Source organism: Gopherus flavomarginatus, chromosome 6, assembly GCF_025201925.1.
Source record: "Gopherus flavomarginatus isolate rGopFla2 chromosome 6, rGopFla2.mat.asm, whole genome shotgun sequence".
In the NCBI taxonomy this organism is placed as follows: domain Eukaryota; kingdom Metazoa; phylum Chordata; order Testudines; family Testudinidae; genus Gopherus; species Gopherus flavomarginatus.
The window spans coordinates 17,288,170-17,315,803 of NC_066622.1; the positions used below are offsets into that span (position 1 = coordinate 17,288,170).

A 27,634-nucleotide genomic window follows, 5' to 3' on the forward strand; every position below is an offset into this window, starting at 1 on the left:
GGCCGGATCCGTATGGGTCTCCTGCAGGAAAACCACAGAGTACCCCTCATCCCGAAGGAAGGAGAGCACCTGGCTCCTGCGGAGACCCATCCTACAGCCCCAGGTGTTTAATGTGGCAAAGATGATTGGTGCCATGAGGAGAGCTGGGGGGGATCCTTGCCAGCAGACATGCCCTTGGCCTCCGTCGGGCCATGCAGCAATCCGTGACCTACCCCGTAGGTGAGTAAAGAGTCACGAAAGAGGCGGACCTGCTGGTAGGCCGTGGCGGCCTGCTTCCCGGTCCTCTTACCCTCCCCCATGAGGGCCCTTGCGGCCCGGAGGGCCTGATGGAAATCCCCCCACCTCTGGAGCGCAAGCAGGACTTTGTTACAGGAGCCACAAACGTCCTCAAGGAACTCCCGCAGCTCCTCCTTCAGCGCATGGGGGGCGGGGTCAGTGATCTACGACTGTCACCAGTGGGGCCCCTGTCACAGCCCCGTGGTCCACCGAGGCGGGCAGGCAAGGGGCAGACCACCAATGTGGAGTCTGATGGGCTGACACCACGTGACCTGCCCTACTCCTCGGTTCAACAGGGGGTGGCGGAAGGAAAATAGCAGCCCCTGATGGGTCAGGACAGGGAAAAACGTCTAAAGCCGCTCCCTAGGAGGTAACCCCAGGGGCGGCAATGGCATCACGGGAGGTGGAAGGGACAATGACGGGGCTGGCATCAGGGATAAGGCAGGGGATAGGAGCAGGGCAGGGATCAGGAAGAGAATCGGGGAGGGGGGAAGAAGTTGAATCCTGAGCCTCAATAGTCAGGCCGCTGGAAGGCGGTCCCTCCTGGTTAGCCTCAGGGATCTGGGGAGTGGGAAGGGAACCCCTAACGATGCCGGGCTCAGCCACCATAGTTCGTGCGGCAGCCCCGGCATCCGGAGATAGACGGTCCCTGCCCGGGAAGGAGGTCAGGTGCTCCACACCCAAGAGGGACACCCCATGGGAACCAGGTCCCAGTAGCGGGACACCAGCCGTCGCCACAATGGGCTCGGCGGCCATCAGCAGGGTACCACCTGCAGCTGGGCTGATGGAAGATTCCAGGGGCCCCTCAGAGGCGGGAGCAGAAGCAGTGTTAGGGGAAGGGAACACGGGGACAAGGGGACCAGGGTGAAGTCGCCCAGATCGAGGCCCGCTGGCAGAGGGTCGTCCTCCCCCTGCGTGACCGGGGTCAGACCCAGGACCTCGATCTCCTTGTAGATGGAAGGGAGATCACCGTCCACCACCCTAGGGCCCGCCACGCCAGCACCCGAGGTGACGCCCACCTCGGCGCTTGCAGGGGCTTCGGATGGTAAGGGGGCGAGAGAGGATCTCTCGGGGACTCCCACGGGAAGGGATCCTGGAGGAGGGGCAGTGTCACCTTCCGGTGCTGCCGTGGTGTCCCCAGCCAGCACCACAGAACAGGAGTCATCAGGGGGCAAGGCGGAAGGCTCGTCATCAATGCCCCCCTTCCTGCTCTTCTGGGGGGGTCTCCGAATCTAAAGGATGTAAAGGGGCCCGAGCCTTCCACTTGCCCCGCTTCCCCTGCACTAAGGACCAGCCCTCCATGGCATTATCCAGGGGTTGGCTAACGGGTCGAGTCGGGGGGCAAGGGCAATGGCTCAGGGACTCGGGGAGGCGATGGTGGGGTAGCAGGAATGAGAGAGGATTCCCCCTGGGGCGAGCCCTCTCCCACACTTGGCGGCATCTCCGTCGCACCCTCCTCCACAGCAGTGGACCAAGAAAGAGGAGGGGCAGCTTCGGGTGCCGGGCAGCCAGTGCTATCGGCGGTGACAGGACCAGTGCTTTGCCAGGGCTCAGGGGTCCCGGATGTTCCTCCATGCCGGGCCAAGGGGCAGTCCGTCTGGATGTGCCCCATTGCCCAACAGAGGTAGCACTGGGCCTCCCCCATCGAATAATGCACCCGGTAGTGGGCTCCCTGGTAGGGGACCAGAAAGGACCCCTCGAGCGCCTCTCCGCCACGCGCCGCCGGTGGCAGTTGAAGCTGCCCTTGCCGGTGGAACGAGAGGACATGACGGAGGGCGGGGTCCTTGCAGCCCAACAGGAGAGGGCTGATGACGGAGATGGGACGCCCCAGGTCAGAAAGGGTGGGCAGCAGGGTGGCACTGGGCAGGAAGGGAGGGATGGAGGTCAGGATCAAGTGGACCCCCAGGTCTTCCAACGGCTCCAGGGGGAGGAACATGCCCCCCACCTCCAAGTCCATCTCTACCACCTCCTGGGCAGCGGCCTCCGATGCCAGGAAGAAGACCACCCTCCCGTACATTTTGGAGGCCACCACAATGGCCGTGGGCCCCACCACTCTCGCCAACATCAGCACGTAGGTCTCCACGTGGGCCGAGGCGGGCACCAGGAAGCACGGCATCCGTTGCTTCCTGGTCAAGGTGAGGAAGGGGTCCCGGCCACTATAGATGGTAGTGGAGGCGGCGGTCGGAGGAGCAGCGGCAGGCGGGTGGGCCACCGCCACCTGGGTGTATGCCTTGGGGGCTGGGGGAGGGACACCCGCGGAGCTGGTGGAGGGAGCAGCAGGGAGGGATGGGCGGCCAGTAGTGGGGCTGCTGCAGCGGGGGCAGTCTTTGCCATGGAGGGCCTGGCCTTTTTAGCGGGGCCCTTACCCTTCCTCCCACCCCGACCTTTCCCACCAGCTGGGGGGACTCCCCCTGGATCAGAAGGGGCGAGGGACGTGGCAGCAGCCGGTACTTGCTGCCGCCTGTGCCCCAGCAGGGGCGGTGGTAGGTGGATCGGCAGCGGCGGTCGAGGTAGAGGCTTGGGAAATGGACACGGGGGCAGGTGGAGGAGGGGCGGTGGGAGCATTGCGAGGAGTCTCCCCTGCCGCGTCCCCCACCATAACGAGAGCAGGGAGGGGGACAAACAGTGAGGGCAGGGGAAGGAGAGGAGGCAACCACCCCTCCCCGCTAGGCTGCAGGCAGGGAGGAGGGTGCCAGAAAGGGAAAGCTAAAGGGGCATGGGGAGCAACTAAGGACTTAGGGGAGGGAGGGTGTTAGGTCACCAGCTCAGAGGGGAATTCCGGCTCCTCTAGCTGCACTAGGGGATCAGGGGTGATAACAGCATAAGGGGCTGCAGTGAACAAGGGCAAACTCAAACAGAGGAAGGGCACAAGCGCATGGGAGAGGGCATGAGCGCAGGAGGGGAGGGACCAATCAGGGCTCAGGGATCACAGGGTGTAGGGCGGAAAAAGGGCAAGCTAGGAACAGGGCGGACGGACCACAGGGTTAGCTGCAGGGCTGGGGCAGGACAATGAGGGCCGCAGAAGGAAAGAGATGGGGCAGACAAATATGGCATAGGAAAGGGGATCAGCCCAGGGGGCGGACGGGGGTGTGCCCATGGGCACTTATGCAAAAAAGTCAATGCTTGACTGCTGTTGCTGCAGGCTCAAATGGTGGAAGTGGGTGTGGTGAGCCAGCCGAGCAGCTCAGTCCCAAAGGCAGGAGGTCAAAGTAGAAGGAAAGCAGCCAGCAGGGTTGGTGGAGGGGGCAACAATGGTGGTGGGGGTGAAGAGGACACGGATGGACAGGGGGCAGGCTCCACACCACACCCCCGGTGTCCCAACAGACACAGTCCAAACCCCCACCACAAGAGCACAGTTCGAAAAAGACTCAGTTTAGTAAAGCCCCCTGCACAACAGTCCTCACATGGTCTTCCAGCAGCAAGTGGTCCTCTTCTCCTCGGGGCTCCAACAGCTCCCCAGCAACAGCCACAGTAGTCCCAGCAGCTCCAGGTGGTGGTGATCTGGTGTCCAGGCAGGAGGGACCCCGCTCACATGATGGTGTCCTCAGCAACAAAAGCTGGGGTCCCTCACTCCCTTCCTTCTCTGGAAAGCAGGCCTTCAGCAGCCTTCTCCTCCCCTCCCCCCAGAGCTGTAGGTGGAGTAACAGCAGCAATTGAGGGTGGCGGGGGTGAGGGGATCAGCAGCCAGCCAACTAGAGGGTAGCAGAGAAGGGGGAAGGTGGGGATGGAAGTGGTGGTTTCTGGCCCAGCCAAGAGAGCAGTAGGAAGAGCAGCAGCAGCAGCAGCAGCACCGAGGGCCCAGTGCTCAGCAGGAACAGCAGCAGCAGCAGCCCTCTCCCTCCTCCCCTCTACAGCAGAGGAATAGAAGGAAGATCTACTGGCCACAGGAGAAGCAGGTTTCTGTTCCCTGAGTGACCAGAGCAGGGGCTGCACTAGAGTAATCAGGAACCTGCTAGAACCAATTAAGGCAGACAGGCTGATTAGAACACCTGCAGCCAATCAAGGCAGGCTAATCAGGGCACCTGGGTTTAAAAAGGAACTCACTCCAGTCAGGCAGGGGGAGTCAGAGGAGAGGAAGTGTGTGTGAGGAGCTGGGAGCAAGAGGGACAAGGAGCTGGGAGTGAGAGGGTGTGCTGCTGGAGAACTAAGGAGTACAAGCGTTATCAGGCACCAGGAGGAAGGTCCTGTGGTGAGGATAAAGAAGGTGTTTGGAGGAGGCCATGGGGAAGTAGCCCAGGGAGTTGTAGCTGTCATGCAACTGTTACAGGAGGCACTATAGACAGCTGCAATCCACAGGGCCCTGGGCTGGAACCCGGAGTAGAGGACGGGCCTGGTTTTCTCCCAGCTTCTGATCAGACACAGGAGGAGTTGACCCAGGCTGTGGGAAAGATCACTGAGGTGAGCAAATCTGCCAATAAGTGCAGGACCCACCAAGGTAGAGGAGGAACTTTGTCACAGTGTGCATGTGTTTGTGTGTTCATGTCTGGGAAGCAGTGTGGAGCGGGTACTGTTCCTGGGAGAACCGGTGACATTGCTTTGACCCCCGTCAAGGATTGTCTCTTTTTTTCTGCCAGATGAGTTCTTGAAATAAGACCAAGAGGTGATGTAAAGCAACAGTAACAAGTGCTAAAGAACCTGTACCGGGTGTTTCTAGAACAAAGTTCTGTAGTAACATCTGGTGCCCTTCTGATTGCAACCAAAACAATTTTCTCCCCAATTTAAGTATCTGAATCAAGGCAGGGATGTCAGAGTAATGCTTCTGAATGATAAACAATGAACCTTTGATACCGTGGAATCAACTCTGTCTTTGTGCTACAAGGGTAGGCACCTTGTCTCTCTGAAAACACATGCACCCTCATAAGCACCTACACAAGACATACCACTTTGCTACAGAATAGTGGTTTAAGTATGGCAAATACCTTTTGTGTTAGTTAGCCAGAGTTTTGCAATACTCAGAGGAGAAATGACTTGCTGAAAGTCACGCAACAGGCCAGTGTCAGATCCAGAATGAGAATTCCGATCCTCTGAGTGCAAGCCTGCTTCTCTGTTGTCTAGGCCACGTTGCCTCCATAAATTGTAAACTTCTTTTGTATGTATATGGTTAAGAAAGATACTTTCAGGCACTCAGATTGGAGGAAAAGCAGGGTGCTGTTCACATGCACTCTCACTTTGGAGTTGTTCCCCTAACAAAATACTTTCCCATACTGGGAGTTGGCCCATTTGAAAAATAGGCTCCTGGATGAAGTGGGTTCAATTTGTACTTGTCATGGCAGAATCTGAAGCTGTTTTCTTCCAGATTGTATCACTACATGAGAATGGCCACACTGGGTCAAACCAATAGTCTGTCTAGCCCAGTATCCTTTCTTCCAACAGTGTCTAGTGCCAAAAGCTTTGGAGGGAATGAACAGAACATGGAAATTGAGTGATCCATCCCTCGTTGTTCAGTCCCAGCTTTTGGCAGTGAGAGACTTAGGGACATGCAGAGTGTGGGGTTGCATCCTGACCTTCTTGGATAAAAATTCATTGATGAACTTGTCCTCCATGAACTTAGCTAATTCTTTTTTTGATCCCAGTTATAATTGTGGCCTTCACAACACCCCATGCCAATGGTTTCCTTAGGTTGAATGTGTGTTGTGTGAAGTACTTATACTTTTGGCCTTCACAAAATCTCCTGACAAGAAGTTCCATTGGTTGACTGGGCATTGTGTGAAGAAGCATTCCTTTTGTTTGTTTTAAACCTGCCTATTAATTTCATTCGGTGACCTTTGGTTCTTGTGTTAGGTGGAGGGTAAATATTCACTTTCTCTACACCATTCACGATTTTATCAGCCTCTATCATATCCTGCCTTAGTTGCATCTTTTATAAGTCCCAGTCTTCTTAATCTCTCCTCATATGGAAGTTGTTCCATACCCCTAATAATTTTTGTTGTCCTTGCCTGTATTTTTCCCAATTCTAATATATTTTTTGAGATGTGGTGACCAGAACTGCATGTATTATTCAAGGTGTGAGCATATGATGCATTTATATAGTGGCATTATGATCTTTTCTGTTATTATCTATCTTTTTCCTAACATTTTGTTAGCTTTTTGACTGCCACCTCAAATTGAGCAGATGTTTTCAGAGAATTACCCTCAATGATCCTTGAGTGATAACACTTAATTTAAACCCCAACATTTTTTATGTATAGTTGGGGTTATGTTTTCTAAAATGCATAACTTTGCATTTATCAACGTTGAATTTTATCTGCCCAGTTTTGTGAGATCCCTTTGTAACTCTTCACAATCAGCTTTGGATTTAACTTTTATCTTGAGTAATTTGTCTGCAAATTTTGCCACCTCACTGTTTACCTCCTTTTCCAGAACATTTATGAAAATATTGAACAGCATAGATCCCAGTACAGATCCTTGGGGAGCCCTGCTATTTACCACTTCTAATGTGAAAACTGACTATTTATTCCTACCCTTTGTTTCCTATCTTTTAACCAGTTACTGATCCACAAAAGGACCTTCCCTCTTATCCCATGACTGCTTAGTTTGCTTAAGAACCTCGGGTGACGGACCTTGTCAAAGGCTTTCTAAAAGTCCAGGTACACTATATCAACTGGATCACCCTTGTCCATGTCCTTGTTGACCCCCTCAAAGAATTCTAATGCATTGGTGAGGCATGATTTCCCTTCACAAAAGCCACGTTGACTCTTCTCCAACATATCTTGTTCATTTGTTTCAACTCTAATTGCTGATGTGTCTTTCCTATCAATTAGCTTGTCATCATCAGCAGAGTGGGGCCTGAAAGAAATAATACTCAACAGTTAAAAATGCAGTGGAAGCCTCCACCTCTTCAAAACATGAAAAGAAACAATCCAGCCCTGCAGGCCTTATGAAAGCAAAACTCCCATTGACATTGATGGGTGTTTGGCCTAAATAAGGGGTCCCAAGGGATGGGCAAATAAAAGAAATAATGACATTTCTTTGTAACAGTGAAATGAAAAGCTTTTTCTCTGGCCAAGACACAGTTTTTGTGTTTCTCCAGTAACAGCTGAGATGCTCTCTCTAACATCCTACTCTCTCCCATTGCTTACGCTGCTCTTGACTTTAGCAGTGTCGTTAACTGAAACAAGAGAAGCAAAACCTTGAGTTTTGGTTATGTCAGGTAAGTGAAGAAAGAACAGATTTAAAAAATATTTTGTTTTTAAAATGACTGTCCTTTTTTAAGTTATAAGGGTCCTTGAATAGTTTAGTTTCTCAACTAAAGTGATTTTTTAAATAGCATTTCAGTTCACCTCTTTAAAAAAAAGTCTTAGAAGCACATATGTTTAGGTGAACTGTTTTGAAAATACTGCATCTTACCTGGGTAGGATCCTATTTGCAATGAATAAAAAATATTAGAAGTGTGGCATAAAAAGAGCTACCAGTTTTGTAAACAACGTAAGTGCAAGCAGTAATCAAATATGATTTGACAAATGGAAATTACTGTGGCAACAGAATTCTCTTTCAGATGCAGGATTTCAAAACCAAAATTAGATGCAAGGCAGTTGAGAGAATAAATAATAATAAGCCTAGGCATAATTTGCCATCTCTTGGAAAACAAACTGATAACCTTAGAAATACCTAAGACCTAATGTATAGACAATATGTAGTCTGTAAACAAACATTTTGTTTTTGTTCGGGTTTCTTAAAGTTATAAACCAATAATTTATTTTAAAGACAAAAATGTCTCAGATATGTTCTTTTCTTTGTGTCTCTAGTTACAATCAGATCTGTAATCTCACTATGCCAGACTTCCATGTCAGGTAGCTTATCTGAGAGGCAGTGTTTCATTACTAATTTTTTAGCCAGAAGCAACAGAACACTAGCAAATCTTTGAGGCCAATGATACAGAGCTATCATGGTGTACACCTAGTAAACAAATAACTTTCTATAATTTTGCCTGATCAGCTGTTTATCTCTTTACACACAGTATATGTACAAAATGAGATACCTTTAGGCTGTCTCAAATATCAGGCCATGCTATAGAATACTTTTGAAAATATGGAAATTCACCTATTATAAGCTTATAGTAGAAGAAAAGTATGATGATGCATTAAGGATTCAGTTGTATGATTCCTTGAGATTTTACCATAATTAGTACAAGTCCGTCAACTACTGCAGCTTAGGTTACAATAGAAATATGAGATCAATGAAACTCTGTATGGTAGTTAGAACAGGGAAGATGGGAATCAAAACTCATAAATTTTGTTGCACAACTTTCTTGTTCTGCAACCTTATATAAATTAGCTTGAGATCTCTCCTTCTCAGTCTACCTACATATTAAATGGTTATAATAGAACCAAAAGGGCATATAACTGTGAAGCTTAAGACAGACCACATCTCCTCTATTCTTTATCATGTTTTTCTTTGCTCTTTTAGGTTCTTTTTTTTTAATGGGGTCTTGGCTTTTATGTGATTTGTAGAGTTTAAAATCCTGTACCATTTCAACTTCTTATCATAGGAGTTGGAACTAGGGATACTGGGGGGTGATGCCGAACCTCCTGGCTTGAAGGAATTCAATGTGCATGGGAGGTGGGTAGAGCAAGGCAAGGAGAATGTAACTGTTTCATGTACCGGCTGGCCTTCCAATTCTTCGGTAGGCAGGCTGCAAGCTGCAGTCGGGGAAGGGGACTTGGCAAGGACGCAAAATATGCAAGTACAACATAACAAGGAAAGCTCATAGTCGCCACCCTGCACCTTAAGCGGGGGTGGGGGTGTTTTCTGGCTGGCCGGGAGATAAGGCCAATGCTTTCTGGCTAGTGGGATGAGGGTAGACATACAGCTGCTGGAAAAGCAGTCAGAGTGGTGGATGACTCACCACCTAGGAATGAGGAGTTATAAACATCAGCATGGATTTGGCCCTTCCTCTCATTTCACTTGGTGCAAGCTGAGTATCGCCTGGGAGGGGGAGAGAGTAAAGCATGGGACAATTAAGGGGGGTGGGAGGGGAGAGGGACAGAGCAAGGCAAGGAAAATTAAACTGTTTCATGGCTGTGTGCTGCTTGCTGCTCACGTGCCTATATCTTTGCTGGAAAGGGGACAGGCACAGGCAGGGCAGCCCCAAGGGAGCCCATGGACTGGAAGGAAACCCATGACAAACAGTATTGCAGCAGGGGCAAGGGGGCTCACAAGTATGTGGACTGCTGCTGCCCAGGGTGGTGTGTTTAATAACCCAAGGCATAATCTGGGACAGCCTCATGGACTAAGGGAGGCTTAGTAAATGATCACAGGAAAGTGTCATGCACTCAGATGAGCTGGCTGTGTGCATTGATGGGGTTGTTAGCTAAGATGTGCAGCAAATGGTCAGTGACATTGTTTCTGAGGTTTTCTCCACAGCATTACAAAGCTTCAAAGGGCGCAAGGTCACCTAAAAAACCAGGATGTTTTTTTCCACCTAAGGGAAGGGATGGCGGTAATCCTGATCCCGGGGGTGAATGTAATGTAAGCCACACAGAGGTTGGGGAAATGGGTGGCAGATGTGGTATCTGGCCTTCCAGCCTGGCAAAGGATGGCCGTTGCAGGGGCCACAGCCAGGTGCAGGGACCATGCTCAACCAGTCACTCAGTGAGTTCACCTGTGGGGAACAGGAGTCAGCCGATTGGGGTAGTAAGTACTCTGGGACCAGGAATAGAAGGTTGAGAAGCCTGGACAGAACCATGTAGGGGTGGCACCTTCAGTGGGGAACACTGACATTATTACACAGCTGCTGCAAGCTAATTTGCATTTACAACAGCAGCTTCAGGCAGCTAGATGTGAGGGGTCTGCACAGGGTGACAGGGTAGGCCCAGCATGGGCTCAAGTTTCAGCAGCAGGACAAGGAAGGGGCACATGGCAACTCATCAGCCATCAGGGGACAGGGTAGACACTCCCACGGGGCCTATGGGGAAACAGGGCTCTGCAGTACGGCTATGCCGGGGTAGCTTATCCAATGGGAGTTCACCTACTCAGTGCAACTAAATATAGAATCCTCAAGGCAATTTGGGCATGTAATATCCCTATGGCACAGGTAGGTATTCACAGACAGTAAACATGGACAAGGCGAGCAAAACAGTGAACTGCCCAAGAGACCAAGGGTGTCTAGAACATGAAAACATTGGGAGGCTGCCCTTGTCGTCTAGGCGGGTGTTATGGTACAGGCCTATCCAGACAGCAGCCCGGCCTTTGTTAATTATACGAATATAATTAGGCGGGCACCCAGTATGTTTGAGGGCATGTCATAAGCAGTTTCCATTCAGGGCAGCAACACAAATTAGAATAAGGTGGCATCACATACTGGATCAAAGGCATAACACCAAGAGCGCCAGGGGTTTGTTCATACCACAACCATCCTGAAAAGGGCCCCATGCACATAATAGTATTTGCTGGGCATTTAATAAGGGAAGTTGTTTAAGACACCTACTGCCGGAAATTTTATTTTGACAAGGCTATGCCCATGGGCTGTTCAGTATCCTGTGCAGCTTTTCAGAAGTTTAGTAAAATGTTTCATTGGGCAGTGGTGCAGTCAGTGAGACTAAACCAAATAGTGCATTATTTGCACAATTTTTGTTCACAAGGCGAGCTGGGTCAAATGAGTGTTTTCACCTGTTGGACACAGTTCACAGCCTGGCTAAATAGTTGGGGAAACCCCTAGCGAAGGACAAAACAGAAGGCTTTTTCATGACATTAACCTATCTGGGCTTTGAGCTGAACTTTCCTTGCAGGGTTGTTGCCTCAGGGCGGGCTTTTTGTCCCCGGCTAGCAGCAGCAACGGCTGGCATAGCCAAACCACACAATTACATATGAGTCACTACGTAGATGTAATAAGACTTGTGGGTGTGGAAAAGCTTTCTAAGTCAATTTAAGGGGGTATCATTGTGGAGGTACAAATGGTTATTAATTTGGGTGTGCCATTGTGCGATAACATGGCAGTGGTATAGGTTATCAATCACCAAAGTTCCAGATCGCACAGGATTGGAAGTTGATAAGGGCATTTGTTCCCCAGTGCTTAACCTTCAACATCTGTTGGTTGTTTTTTTTTCTTCCAAGCACGTTCCGGGCATGGATAATGGCACAGCAGATGCCTTGTCTCATTTCTGGTTTGCCACATGCTCTCTGGAACCTCGAAATGTCATGTCTTTGGCAAAATGCAGATTCTTTGGCTCCAGCTTACAAGTTGTTTGTTTTGTTTTCTTTTAAGAAGTCTTGTCAATACAAGGATCCAGAGACTGAGTTGCCTATGTGGCCCTCCGTCAAGGGCGGTTGCTGCATTACGAGGTCAAAGACAATGCTGCTGCTGGTGTCCCTTGACAATCACACATGGGACAATGGGTTCTTTCTCCCCAGTAGGGCTGCTAGCCAAGAGGCCATTTGCGGATGTCTGAGAACCTGGCGGGGTTGGGGGGAGGCAGGCAAGCAAATTGCTGGTGCCTCCTGGTGGCAGATATTCAATGCAGGTACTCCATAGGGAGGGCAGCCAGTGACCAGATAAATGGCCTGGTAAAGGACTTAGAAGGAGGATAAAGAAAACAGAATGGGGGAAGGAGTATGGCACCAGTATGGCAGGGAGCCAGCCCCCCTGACCCCCTCTCCACACACCTTCTCATAGCCCTCCTTAAGTCTATTGCAAGGCTGGTGGATGGTAAGGTTCAGCCATGGGTTGGATGGGGGTCCTGGATGGAAACAAAGGGCTGAGGAAGCCCCAGACGGGGTTGGGGGGAGGCAGCCAAGCAAATGGCTGGTGCCTCCTGGTGGCAGATGTTCAGTGCAGGTACTCCATAGGGAAGGTGGCCAGTGACCAGATAAATGTCCCGGTAAAGGATTTAAAAGGAGGTACCAGATAAAGAAACAGTACGGGGCGGGCGTTCGGGGACTCCCATGACTGATACAGCAGGAAGCCAACCCCCTCCCCACCCCCATTCTCATAGCCCTCCTTAAGCCTCTTGAGAGGCTGGTGAATAGTGAGGTCCACACCATGGATCGGCTGTGGGACCTGGATGGAAACAAAGGGGGGCTGGTGGAAGCCCCAGTGAACTGATTTGAATAAGCATGGATTTGCACGCACTGTGCACTTTATCTGCCGGGTAGTCCCAGACATTATAAAATAAAGTTGTGGCCTGATTAAAACCCATAACAAGTCTCCTGTCCTTCTTGCAGTATACTCAGACAATTAAAAATCCTGTCCCATTTCAACTTCTTATCATAGGTGCTGGAACTAGGGATACTGGGGGTGCTGCCAAAGCTCCTGGCTTGAAGTGGTTTCTGTCATATACAGGATTTACAGTTTGGTTCAATGGCTCTCAGCACCGCCTTAATACAAATTGTTCCAGCACCTCTTGCTTCTTATATTTCCCTCTTGCTTCCTTTTCCTTCTGAAACAATTCATTCTGCCCCCTCAGCATGGAACTTAGACACTCACCACTTTACTCCAATTTATGTAATTTACACCAACACTCATCATCTGACAATTTGGCCTAAAGAATGTAAGTGACTTGCCTCAGTTGATCTGATAAATTGGTGGCAGATTGGGATTGGAACTCCATAGTTCCTGGCGCCTAGTGCCCGGCTTTTCAGTGAGACCTCATCATCTTTATCATTATAATTAAATAATTGTATTTATTCATTTAAGCTACTGGAGTCAATATCCCTTTGGTTTCTATAAATTATGCATCTTAACTCAGTAGAGCATGAAAGAAGAACTCGTGGGTCTTTTTTCTTCCAATATAAGTTGTGTATATTGAAGGTTAATGAAGTTTCTAATACAGTGCCAGACCCTTGGAATGTCTGTTATTGTGGGATTATTTTTCTAACATTCTCAGCAGTGTCCCTTGGTAGCATAGCAAGAAGATTAAGCATTTTGAGCAGCATGTGACTTTATTTATTTTTTTAAATATATGAAATGAAGTTGAGCCAGGACCGATTTTGAATTAAATTACGAAAGTATGACATAATCCTTCATTTAAGACTTGCAAACCCTAGACTTCCCATATATATATTAATAGTCACGAAAAGCTAACTCATAGGCTTTAAGTCAGAAGGGACCATCATGATCGTCTAGTCTGACCTCCTGCACATTGCAGACCACAGAACCTCACCTACCCATTCTTATAATAGACCCCTAACCTGGTGTCTGGCTGAGTGATTGAAGTCCTTAAATTATGATTTAAAGACTTAAAGTTATAGAGAATCCACAATTTACACTAGTCTAAACCTGCAAGTGCCCCTCTCTCATGCTGCAGAGGAAGGCAGAAACACAAACAAACCTATAACCCAGGGTCTCTGCAAATATAACCAGGGGAAAATTCCTTCCTGACCCCAAATATGGTGATCAGTTAGACCCTGTGCATGTGGACAAGAACCCCCCAGATAGACACCTTGGAAAGAATAATCTTCAGTAACTCAGAGCCCTCTCCCATCTATTGGCACATTACTGGTCATTGGAGATATTTGCTGCTAGCTGTCACATCATGCTATCCCCTCCATAAACTTATCAAGCTCAGTCTTGAAGCCAGATTCAGGCTTTTTGCCACCATTGTTCCCTTGGAAGGCTGTTCCAGAACTTCATTCCTCTGATGGTTAGAGGCATTTGTCTAATTTCAAACCTAAGTTTGTTGATGGCCAATTTATATCCATTTGTTCTTGTGTCCACATAGGCGCTTAACTTAAATAGCTCCTCTCCCTCCCTGATATTTATCCCTCTGATTTAATATAGAGAACAATCATATCTCCCCTCACCCTTCTCTAGGTTAGGCTAAACAAGCTAAGCTCTTTGAGTCTCCTCTCATAAGGTAGGTTTTCCATCCCAGTAGCCCTTCACTGCACCTGTTCCAATTTGAATTAATCTTTCTTAAACATGGGAGACCAGAACTACACACACTATTCCAGATGAGGTTTCGCCAGTGCCTTGTGTAATTGTACTAGCACTTCTCTGTCTACTGGAATTATCTTCTCTGGTGCGTCATAGGACCGCATTAGCCTTTTTGATGGCTGCATCACATTGGTGGTTCATAGTCATCCTATGATCAACCAATACACCCAGATTTTTCTCCTCCTCTGTCACATCCAACTGATACATCCCTAGCTTATAGCAAGAATTCTAATAGCTAGTCCCTAAATGCATGATTGCACTATTAAATTTCATCCCATTTCTATAATTCCAGTTTACAAAATCATCCAGATAGTCTTGCATGATATTCTGGTCCTCCTCCATATTGGCAATACCTCCCAACTTTGTGCCATCCACAAATTTTATAAGCACACTCTCACTTTTTGTGCCAATCTCAGTAATAAAAATGTTAAATTCATGAATTCTTAGAGATCTTCTTTTATAGAAAAAACAGTCGAGAGAGATGTTTGATATTAACTATACAATGTTATCAGGGTACTGTTTTTTATAATATCCATATCTATATCCATCCCAATAGACCCATTTTTCTTTGGAACCAGCTTTCTTTCCTAGCTAAAGAAGACAGTGGAGCTTCTCTGGATTTACCCTGTGGCAACTAAGATCAGAATCTGGCCTGATAAATTCACATTATGTCTGTTAGGACCTGTAAAGTGGTTGATTCTGGTTCTACTTTGGCATATTTTGAAGATGTCTAGAGTTCTCATCTTGTCTAGTACTTGAATCCTTTGTTTATCAGCCCAGAGACATGGAAGAGTGCAAGACTAGAGAGTGCAAGTAAGGAAATCAAACAGGAATTACCATTAATTTAAGAAGAATTTTTTTATGATTTTAGTGCCCAGAAGTATGCATGATGCCTCTCAGAATAGAAGAAAATGTCACTTAAATGAAATTTTAGCTATCAATTATCTGTTCTTTTATCACTGATAAATGTTTCTCATGAACTCTTTCAATCTCTGGTTCTTATAGGGTTGATAGAATTGAAGAGAGTCTACATTTCCACTGGTTCCATTCCCACTTTTTCCTTATGAAGTATATGTCTTTCATCTCATTCAAAATGTTATCATCACTGCCAGCATTTCCCATGAACTGGATGAATCTGGTGTTCTAGTTTTAGTAAGAAATGAAATCAAGCCCCAAGCTGTAGATGCATGTCATATAGTTGTTTTATGGTATTGCTGCATTCCATTAAACCATTATGTATTCCTATTAATTTTCATAACAATGGCTTTCTATACCTTTTGAAGGTGTTGTTCTCCTAATATCTCTCGATAATATCTCTTTTTCCCATATGATGTATATTGTAATGAGATTGTTAATAATAAAAATAGTAAATTACAGTAGTAATTGCAATCATGCAGGCAGAATTGTATGTGAAAATGCTGACATCTGCAGTTCCCACAAAAACACAGGAAGCCATCTGTGTTTTTATTGCTTGCTTGATTTTTTTTGCTAACAACTGAGTTCAATTCCCTAGCGGTACCCGACAGCAACATACAAATAACCTCCCTTTGTATTTCACATTTCTCATTTCACAGATTGAAGACATGCAATGGGGTAAAGGAATACGCGAGATCCCATCCTCTGTTTGCAGTCTGCCTTGTAAACCAGGTGAAAGGAAGAAGATGGTGAAAGGGATGCCGTGCTGTTGGCACTGTGAGCTCTGTGATGGATACCAGTACCAAGCTGATGAGGTGACATGTTTGCTCTGCTCATATAACGAGCGACCTAATGAGAACCGCACTGGATGCCGCCCTATACCCATTGTGAAATTGGAATGGCACTCTCCATGGGCCGTCATACCAGTCTTCTTGGCTATGCTTGGAATTATTGCCACCATTTTTGTAATGGCGACCTTCATTAGATATAATGACACTCCCATCGTCCGGGCTTCTGGAAGGGAACTCAGCTATGTCCTGTTGACCGGAATATTTCTTTGTTATATAATTACTTTCCTGATGATTGCCAAACCAGATGTTGCAGTGTGCTCCTTCCGACGTATCTTCCTGGGCTTGGGGATGTGCATCAGCTATGCAGCCCTTTTAACTAAAACAAACCGCATCTACCGCATATTTGAACAGGGCAAAAAGTCAGTGACAGCACCTCGGCTTATAAGCCCAACATCGCAGCTGGCGATCACTTCGAGTTTAATATCAGTTCAGCTTCTAGGGGTTTTCATTTGGTTTGCGGTTGATCCACCCAACATCATCATAGATTATGATGAGCAGAAGACAATGGACCCTGACCAAGCCAGAGGAGTTCTCAAGTGTGACATTACGGATCTACAAATCATTTGCTCCTTGGGGTATAGCATTCTCCTAATGGTTACATGTACTGTGTATGCCATCAAGACTCGGGGTGTCCCAGAGAATTTTAATGAAGCTAAACCCATTGGATTCACTATGTACACTACCTGTATAGTATGGCTTGCCTTCATTCCAATATTTTTTGGTACTGCACAGTCAGCTGAAAAGGTAGGTGAAAATGAACTGTTAGTCTGATATATCAGGAGTCATTGCAGCTATAAATTATGGTCTGAACAGACCAAAAATGAGCTAGCTATATAAAATATATTACTGTTACATGTAGCAGTCTATAACCTTACTTTTCTTCCAATTAGTTGGTGGGCCATTCATTTGATAAATTGGCAGGTGAGCAATAGGAATCAGTTGAACCATTAGTTTCATTGTTGTCTGTTTCAGTTGTACCTTTTCAGTAAGATGAATGGGGTTAGCTGTCATGCTACCTGAAATGATGACTCTTAAGTAAGTTATTTTGAGTATGAGATAGAAACTTAGCATCTGTGGGAAAAAAAAAACATGGCAATTATTGTACGTCTGCACTTCTGGAGTTCATCACTAAGAACAGCAAATAGCTGTCCTGATGAGTCTTCTGTTTCACAAAGAATAAAATTCTAAATCATCCAGAGCAACACAGAGTCCTGGCATAAGCCAATTCCATTAAAATTAGTGGAGCACATTCTGCTAATACCCAGGACTGAATCTGACCCATTTACTTGCTGCAGAATAGGCATCAAAACACTGGGATCTAATCCACATGCTTGATCCAAAGCCCATTAAACTGAATTAAAAGACTCCTGTTGACTTCACTAGGCTTTAGATAAAACCCAACCTGATTTTGTTGTTGTTGTTGTTCTAAAACGTATGTGCAATTGACTTGCACTCCACTCTACTGCATATTTTCTCCCACACAAAGATAGGAGACAAGTCATCTGAGGGCAAGGTACCATTACATTAAAAATAAAGATACTCAGGCAAACAAGAGCAAGTTGGATAACCTTGAACTATGCCACTATCAATAATCAATTCTAAGGTACAATTTATGGATTAAACAGCCTATGCAAACTGGCATAGCTCTGTTGAAATCAGTGGGCCTACATTAATTTGCTCCAACTGAGAGTTTAGCCTAGTGTTTGCAATTGTTGCTGTAACACTTCAACCAAACACGAATGCCCATATCTGCAAAGGTATTTAGGCACCTAACTCTTATTGAAATCAGTGGGAGTTAGGCACCTAAATATCTTTGAGGATCTAGGCCTAAGTGCTTTCTTTTTCCCTTAACAAACCAACAAACAAAAATGAATTCTTCTCTTCCCATTTTATTTACACAGCAGAGCAATGCACAGCAAGAAGGGAGGCATTAATCTCTACAGAGATAGCATGTCCAAAAATGATGCATTTTCCAAAATTTTGTGTGTGCAGGGAATCCTTTCAAATTCAGTCTTTAACTATGGCTTCATGTTACCTATCTCCCCTTATTAAATTCCTTAAGCTGTGTTTTCCTGGTCCATGAGCACTATGAAAAAGGCAAAAAAAACCCTTTTGTTCACCACTACAATGAGCAGGACTAAGTGAAGTTTTGAATTTTAGATTACTTTAATTGTGCTTAGGAATGTGATTTCAGGTTTGGAAATGTATTGCATAACTGCATCCATTTGTGAGTGTGAAAAAGGATTTCTATAGTGTGAGCTTTGCAAAATTTCTCCTGCTGGATGCCTTCCTATTGCATTTGTAGAATCCCAGCCTCCCTCTTCCTCTTGTCCAACTGGGTCCTCTGCTTCGCACTCTCCCTCCATCCTCTTAAAGGAGCAGAAGCTCAGAAGCCAGTTTTATCCTCACTGCCTCCCAATATCCTGTGAAAAGTGGCTCAGGGATTGCTTTGCTTGGTCTTCTCTGTCCCATCCTCTTTATAAAAAAAAAAAAAAAAAAAAAAAAAAAAAAGTTGCAGATACAACCACTTTTCTCCTTGCTTCATAAAGAACTAGCTAGTGTCTTGGCTGCTCTACTCCCAACTTCCCCTCCCATTAAAGGAGAAGTGGGAGTTGAATCATTCTGCTCCTTTTCTCCCCATAGATCCCAGAATCACAGACTCTGACCCAGCTCAGCCCACTCATAAATACAAAATTTCTTCTTCTCTTAGGTGAATGGGCAAGTGGGTAGTTCAGGTCCCCAATAAAATGGTGTATTTTACACCCGCAGTACAATGTGCTACAATGAAAAATTTGCACCACTGAAATCTGATACAGGAAAGTCACACGATCTGTTAAAGTATCATTAAAAATATCAATGACACAACACATTTTTGTGTGGACAGCAGTATGGAAATTAAATTCTGCAGGCTGATACTTTGGTTACTTGATGTTTTGTCAAGGTAACAATGAAAAAATGGTTCTTTAGAATTCATAAATTTTTGTCTTACTAAAATTTACAGTTTAAGGCTAATTTCAGAGTTTGGTTACACTGGTAGGATTAGGGTCAGCTCCAGGCACCAGCATAGCAAGCAGGTGCTTGGGGCGGCCAATTCAAAGGGGTGGCACTCCATCCGGTATCCGGGTGGGACATCTGAGTCTTTGGTGGACATTCAGCGGCGGGTCCCTCATTCCTTCTCTTCCTCTTTGAGCTGCCGCTGAATTGCCACCAAAGACGAAGAGAGGGAAGACCCACCGCTGAAGAAGCAGCTCGATTGAGCTGCCACCAAAGTGCCACCACTCGTCTTTTTTTTGTTTGTTTGTTTGCTTTTTGTTTTGCCGCTTGGGGTGGCAGAAAAAGCTAGAGCCAGCTCTGGGTAGGATGCAGAGTCCCCAGCAGCAAACATCTTCTGTGGGAAGATTGCAACAGCTCAGCTTGGACACTGTCTCCTTTCTGTAGTGTGCCCCATGACAGCCATCACAGCCACACAGGGGAGTAGTGCTAGCTCAGAAAGGGGATGTTATCTCAACAGGAGGGGGATGCACATTTTGAGTGTATCCCTGGTGCAGTTTCCACCAGTGAGGCATTGATAGGAAAGACAAGAAGTAAGTAGTGCAAGCAGCTTTAAACAGTGTTGAGTCCGTTTCTTGATCATTCATAACTTTATTCTTAATTAGCAATTGCACTGTTCACAATAGCAATGCTCAAATATTGTCTGAGCTGTGTTGAATGGAGTCTACTGTTGACACGTGAAGGGGTGGCTAAATGTGTTGATTAAACTGTTGGTTGAAAAGCCTTAAGCAAACTGATATAAAAACTAGCTGATCTCAGATAGTATTGTCAAAACTTTGAAGTCATGGGGTTTAAAGCTAATGAGAATTGTAAAGCTAAAAACACAATTCTTTGAATCCATACACAGCAGACAACAGAGACAATTGCTAGCTTAATCTTTCTTGTAAGAGAGAAGAGTGCTAGTAAAACACAGGCCTCTACCTCTTGAGCTAAAGGAGATCTTCCTAGCTAGCCAGTAGTTGGCCCCTTATCCCCTATCGGAGCCTAGAGGGCAATAGGATCACAAAACCAGAATATTACAGTTTGCCTGTCATCTCAACAAATTGTTGCCAATGGTTCTTTGTCCTTGTTCTGCCCATCTTCTACAGATATTCATGAATACTGGGCTATTAGAGGCACAGTAACAAGACTTGCCACCAAACTTGAATGGCATATTTTTTTCTTTACTTCCAAAATCTGCCATCAGTGCAGAGATCAGTCTGTTAGCTATTTGTCTGAAAAAGGTCTTCCTATGAACACTAATGATTTCCTGTCAGTTGTTTCCTCTTGAACATACTGTGTGGAAGATCAGCCATGAATAGGAGTTGGGTCAGGACAAAATTCCATGCAACATTTAACTCTTACTGGGAAGTGAAGTTCTATGTAGTGTTGTGACTTTCATTGTGTGGGCTTATTCTTTTACTAACAAGCACAAACATCTGTGCTCTTTCTGACGAAGAGAGGCAACTGAAGCAGAGAAAAATGATATAAGTAATGCTGTAGTAAAACAGTGAGCGAGAAAGATGATCTCAACAGCTGTGTTTTAACAGACTGGAATGAGGAAGTATGGGGTTTAAGGAAGGCCAGAGAGGAAGGAGGCTGTACTGAAAATATTATTTAAAAACTTATCTGGAGACCATCCCTGGTATGTGAGCTATTACATTAACTTGGTTGATTCACATCTCGTTCAGACTGTCATTTACACATTTGACCATTTTTTTTGCTTGCTATTTAATATCTGATCTGCTACACGTGCTTTGTGAATTATAGTTTGATTTGTTATGGGGCTTGTCATGTTTCTGGTGAATCTAGTATATCCTTATATGTAACAGGCTTAACAGTTTTTTGAGGCTGTTTAGTTCTTGACTGAAGTATCCACATACTGATTTCTTACATATAATTTATAAACATAATTGATTTATATTGTATTTTATGTATTACAGAATATGCTCATCTATTGTTGATTTGGGTGGAATTAGAGTAACTATTTCAATGAAACCTGTATCCATTCATGCATCATCTTAGAATAAAAAACATCCTTTCTTGAAGATATATTTGGTACAATGTCCCTAAATCTGGCACTGGCTTGTTCCTTCTGAGAATAATGGGTCACTTGCTGTTGAACTTTAAGCAGCTTCTAATGATCAAAGCTGTCCACAACTGAAGTGCTCATAGGTTTTCAGGGTTCAAGATAGTTGACAATGTTCATACACCATCTGCTGCCCAACTCAGCATGATGGTGTAGCACAGCTTGTTAACATGTACCTTTGGAGAGTGGCTGTACAAAAGAAACATTAGTTTCAACTCTCCTGGGATAATTGGTTTTGACAACAAAACTATTTTAAATTCTCAGTGGACGTGTGGGACCTTGATCAGAAACAAAGCAGCCTCAAAGAACTGATAAGCCAATTATAGTAGTTATAGGTTTATGCTAGAATCAGTACAAATGGCACTTGAAAAGAACACAGATTGGTCTGTAAGGTCAAGTAAAGCGCAGTAAATCAATAAGCCAAATTGAGTCAAAACTTTAAACTACAAAAGTAAAAAGATAAGGAGAGAAGTAATACAAGTAAGCTTGTTTAACAATGTATTCATCTGAAAAACTTGATTTGTGTGTGATTGCTGTACAGAACATCAAATGTAATTATTCCCTGACACTTTACTCTTTATTTGCTAATCAATTTTTACTTGGAATTATAGTTTCTCTCTTGTACTGTGACTGGACAGTCTACATTTGTGTGTTAGGTAGTGGTGAAAGCAATTTTACATTCAGGATGAGTAAATTAAGACGTCCTATGCATAAGATAAATGGTAGAGTATCAGAAGTAAGTAGCCTCGTGTTCTTGGATGTAAAGATGTCATTTGGAGTCAGAAATTCCCAGCACTTCAAATTGTATGATCTTTTTAGATGAAGATTTTGTGCTTTTCTTTAAATTATCCCCAGTGCTACTTGAGACAGGACACTAAATTAGATGACAACTGTCTGATCTAGTATAGGAATTATTGGGGCAGATCCTCCGTATCAATGGAGCTGGCGTAAGTGCAGCTATGTCAATTTACACCAATTGAGTAGCTGAATCCTTATATTGTGCAAGAGCCTTTTGTTACCCAAAATTCATGTCCCTAGTTGTAAATATCAGAGATTACAATCCTTTAACATTATTGGAATAGATTTACTTATCATTTTAGATAGACGATCGTGTACACGTGGCAGTGCAATGATGTTTATACAAAATCATAAAAGATATAGTACAGATTGAATTTGTAAGTCCTTGTTACATTTATTCATTGTCCACTTTATTTTGATTGTTTTCTATTCACTGATATAATCGTACAGAGACATCATATCATATGGTGCAAATTATTCAAATGTAGTATGGAAATGTATATTATACGATTCTATAAGAATAGATTGCTTTCTTTATTATTAATGTACCCTAATGTAGATTTTATTTTAGACCTACAACTGAAAAGTTTCTCAGAGGCAATGCATTTATGATAAAGGTGAAGAAAAATAAAACAAAGATCGGTATATGAACTGAAAAATGAATGTATAATTAACTAATTGTGGTACATAGGTCTTTCAGATTTTTTTTCTCATTTTTCCATTTGTTAAAGTTGTTTAATTGGTTACTTTGTCTGTGTCACAATTGATAGCTCTTGGAGACAGTTTGCATAGGAAGGAGAAACTTCCAAAATTCTTCATCTTAGAAACATTAATTTATATTTCTGTTTTTCCACTTAATCTAATTTGATTACCAATTTCAGTAACATAAAGGGCAAAGCAGACAGATACAAAATGTACATATCAAATACAGGTAGAATATTTAGTTTAAATAAACCTTCAGTTCACATAGAGCTATAATAATATTTACAGAAATGATTCTCCTGCATTGACCCCCTGACTAACCTAGCACAAATTCTATACAGTAAATTAAACACAAAAACGCAACCAATATGTTCTTTGATCTGACAGCCTAGGTGAGATGGTATCTTCCATGGAGCGGGCAGAGACAGACTCAGCTAAGGCTTAGTCCCAACAAGATAAAGGTGATGGATGGCTGGGGAAAATTAGGCTTCATCCAAAGCTCATACAAGTTATTGGAAAGACATGCACAGACTTCAGTGGGCTTTGTATCAAGTCAGACTATAGAACTAGGAGTGTCAGACTGCCCAATTATCGGCAATTATGGCAGACCAGATCAAACCATATTTCTTTTAAACAAACAATATGGCACCTCTTAGTGTGTGTTTCTTCCTTCAGAGAACCCAGGCCTTCCTGAGTCTGAGATCTGGTAGCAATGTCAAAACAAACAACTAAAACCTGCTACCTCAGGACTATGTCTTCTTTCCCAGCAGCTACCTCCTTTGTTCTGTGGGCCTTTGTTTGTGACAGAACCCCTTGATCATAATACCAAAGGCCTTGTAAACTTTCCTCTGCAATCTTACCCCATATTTAATTTAGGTTTCTGGGAAATGTCCCAGATCTATGTTGTTTTGAACTCAGAGTACAATGGTTGACTTGAGTCACATTTCTGCATAATGTTGGGCATAAAAGTAGATCACTAGGGCAGGATTTTTTTTTAGATTGCATGCGTCTCTGCCTAGCACTATCACTTTTTTCCTTTCTGCTACGAATGTTACGCCTATGTAATGAAGGCATTGTGAAATCACAAACTGATATTGAATAACTGTAGAGGAAGAAACTATCATCTACTTTCTGTTACTTAAATTAAATTCCCTGAATGTCTAGAATGTAATAATGAAAAATTAGATCGTTTAATGGCAATCCTGAATATCAATCTATGTTTTATGTAGCAGACAAACCAAGTGGATCCTGGTTTGTCTGAAATATAATGTCCCTTTGCATTATTACACTAGTACATTGAGCATTATGTTCAGAATGCTTGCATAGACTTGAGAATAATTGCATAGCTTCTTCATATGTATAGAAATATGTCTTCCTGTGACCACCCTCTTAACATTTCTAAAAAGAAATGCAATTTGGAAACAAGCCATATCTATAAATGTTATGTTACTAGAAATTCTGGTTTCCCCAAGTTTAAAGGTCATATTATAGCCTGGAACTATATGAAAAATGGAATTGTGCAAGTAGAACGGTAGTTGGCAACCTGCGGCCCACGGGCCTCACGTGGCCCATCAGAGTAATCAGCTGGCGAGCCACAAGACAGTTTGTTTACACTGACTATCCACAAGCATGGGCTCCCACAGCTCCAAGTGTCCACGATTCCTGGACAATGGGAGCTGCGGAAAGCAGCAGCCAGCACGTCCCTTTGGCCCACTCTGCTTCCTGTGGCTCCCATGGCCGGGAACGGTGAACTGCAGCCACTGGGAGCTGCAGGCGGCTCTGCCTACGGATGGTCAATGTAAACAAACTGTCTCATGGCCCACCAGCGGATTACCCTGACAGTCAGCAGGTTGCCCACCACTGATATAGACTATGCACCTAAAATCTCAAATCAGGTGACTGAAGTACTACATAGGGATCGGTCATCATTCTGTTTAGATATGTTGTATTGAGAATTTTATCACCTGATATCTATGATTACTCTTTATTTTTATTAATTGTTAATATCAAAGTCATACTGCAGTTGGGCATTCTGGGTGGCTAGACATCCTAGTAGTTAGAGTGCATGGCCTCCAGCCCCTGGCTTAGTTGCAGATCTCAGTCTTGAAAGTAGGGGGAGCTAAGTCTGCCCTCTCCACCAGATTCCAGCCCCAGGCCTGGTGTTTTTCAACCCCTGAACAGGGGTAGCCCTCTTAGCAGGGAGTCTAAATTTGCTGCCCTGGGCTACTTCCTACCAATGTCTGTTTAGTTTGGGACATGGCCTCTCTAGTCCACTTAGTTGGGTGGCCTGCTTCCTGTGGGGTCCTCTTGTGAGCCTGGTCACGGTCCCAAGCACCTTCAGGAGGGCAGGCATTGGCTGCAGGTATAACAGGGTGGAGCTAGCTGGGCCCAGAGACTGTCTTCAATCCCTGCTGTGCTGGCTGGTAGTTGCTCTGTTTCATCACTTCCTCAAAACCGATACAAAATTGTCTCCATTCCCCTAGCTCTGTTATCCTTATAGGATTTTTTTAAGCTACTGTGGAGATGTTTATAGAGTAAGAAGGTTGTAACTATTGCTCTAAATGAGTAATGATGGTTTCTCTCCCAATATGATCCCCTTCTTTGGGTATGCTTTACCCATTAATTCAGATAGGCGGGGACAATTAGCATCTTGTATTCTTTGACCACAGCCAAGAATTTGCTTTTTTGCCCAAATTACACAAATCTCTGTCACTTTTTCCTTTCCATTTCTTTGTATGACCACCAGTGCGAAATGTGAAACCCTTAATCCCATTTATTGTGTAACCTCCTGCCTCCTCTTCTGCTGACATTTTTGAGGATGGCCATTTCATTCAAATCGATAGAATAGTCAGGATACCCGTTACATTTGGCAGCACACATTTGTACTTATTGTGTAAAAGTAACATAAATACAATAATTCACAGGCACATACCAACCGGATTCTTATTCAGATTAAACAACTACATGGCAGTGGTACTTTACATATTTTACAGTTGGTAAAGGTAAGATACTCTGTAATTCTGTGCAATATAAATATTGATTAACCAGGTAGAACAAGCACATATTTCTCACCGAGGAATGCTTGATATGGCAGTTGCTATAGCAACTATACCTTTGTGGATGTCTGTCAGAGTCAAACATTTGTTGCTGCGTATATCATTGTATGAGAGAGAGAGAACTAGCTTCTGCTGATCATGCAGCCTGTGACTGCAGACTTCCCATAATTTGGGGCACAAAGAAATATAAAGAAGAATCTCAGCTTTCACTTAAAAAGAAAGTAATTTTAAACCATTTTTAAAATGACAAATATGAAACAATGGGACAATTTACCAAAAAAACCCCAAAACGAAAGCCCCTAAAATTGGTAACACAAATAAAGATGAGTTTTGATGACAATAGCAGTATAAAATTATGGCACGTCAAGTTTCCCCCATCATTATTCTGTCAGTTAGTCTTTGCAGAACTGTGTTTTTAGCTAGCTGCTAGTGGTCTGCATGTTCAGGTGCTGTAGCTTTTAATTTTAAGCTTCAAGACAGTATCTTTCAGAGATCATCATGGAATTTAATGAGCTGATACTTGTGTTTGGTCTAAGAGAAGCCACATTTAAAAAAAATCTCAAGGAAAAAGATTTTTGCCACCATTGCTAAAAATCTATCAAGAATTTCAGTTAAAGACCGTCAACATAGAACTGGTGCTCCTTCAAGAAAAGAGTATATAATGACAATTTTTTGTTGAAGGCTGGACTATTTTTAATGGGAACATTGTCTTTTAATAACAAAAAAATAAACATTAATTAAACCCCACAAATGATGTGTTGGAGAAAAACAGAGTTCTGACTCTCTAGGTGCAGCAAAGTCAGATACTTTATTATCTCTAGCAATTGCATGGAGGGAGAGAGCTAAACAGGTCTCTTCCTGACAAAAAATTACAGCAACCATTTATACCTTTTGTTACAAACAATAATGTGCAACAGCTGCATTTTGTTTATACATAGGTCATCCTGATATCTTATTTTTCTCACTAATTTAAACTATAGTCTACATTCCATACTTATCTAACTCAAGGTTGCAGCAGCTTTTCACACAGTCCTTTCCTACTCGCCTCACACAATCCTCGCTTCTACAAATCTCGCATTATTAGGGTTACAGCTTAGCCGACAATTGCTCACAGAGGGGACTGTTTGCATTGAAATCCCCTTCAAATCACTGTCAGATGAAAATGAATAATAATTTAAATACTTTAGATTACAAAAGAGGACTGATTAAAAGGATTGTGATTTTATATATTTTATCAGAATAGCCTCATTCATGTAAAAATGTGTATACAGTATAAACGTTTGAATACCATTAAATATCTATAGAAAAGTTTCAAAGATTTAAAATGTGCTCAGACCCACTCAAAATCCTTAATTATATAGCACAACAGTAATAGCGTAGCAACTGCTCTTAAACTTATTATTTAATTGATTGCTTTCTTCCTATAATTTTTCTTTCAGCACAGTGGGTGGTTGTTAAGGAGTGTTAAGTCAAGAGTAGCACAAAAGGGATATACCCCACAATTGGCTGCAGTAGCTTTATCTTGCTGTGAATAAGATTGTTTACATCTATGTTATTTATTATGTAAGCACCGCAGAACTGAATAGGAGTTTCAAGTTCTGGAGTCACTGATTTTTCAAAGGACAAGTTGCCCTCTCACTGTTCTATTGGCAGTGGGTTCATCCCCTAAACCAGTAATTATCCCTACATCCACTTATAGATGTCCTATGCCCTTTAAGCATCTGGTTCTAAGAACCCCTACAGCAGAGTGTGACTCAGCGGAGATGATCACATTTTAAAATTCTATATAGCATACCTTACCCAACCAAGAGGGCTGGAAATAAATTAGTGAAGTGCTATAGCTACTTGCTGACTGCTGTTAGCACCACTGCACCTGTCCATGCCCACACCTGATTCACAGATGTTCTATGACACAGAAAGCAATAAAGGAGCAAATTTGAGCAACAGTGGTGGAAAATGCTGCCTGGTGCAGGCAGACTCAGAAGCACAGCATTTCTACAAATCTATAGCGTTGCTGTAAAAGAGACAAACAAAAACCCTAGTTTTC

The 27,634-nt window shown here is 44.1% G+C and overlaps 1 protein-coding gene across 4 annotated transcripts in view; it reads left to right on the forward strand.

The window, feature by feature from the left end:
* The window catches only part of GRM7 (glutamate metabotropic receptor 7), a 549,943-nt gene that overhangs the window by 416,809 nt on the left and 105,500 nt on the right, over positions 1-27,634 (forward strand). For all 4 annotated transcript variants that reach the window (XM_050957328.1, XM_050957327.1, XM_050957325.1 and 1 more), the window contains exon 8: positions 15,721-16,656. In XM_050957328.1, the coding sequence (XP_050813285.1) occupies positions 15,721-16,656 (936 nt within the window). The remainder of the gene's footprint in view (positions 1-15,720; positions 16,657-27,634) is intronic.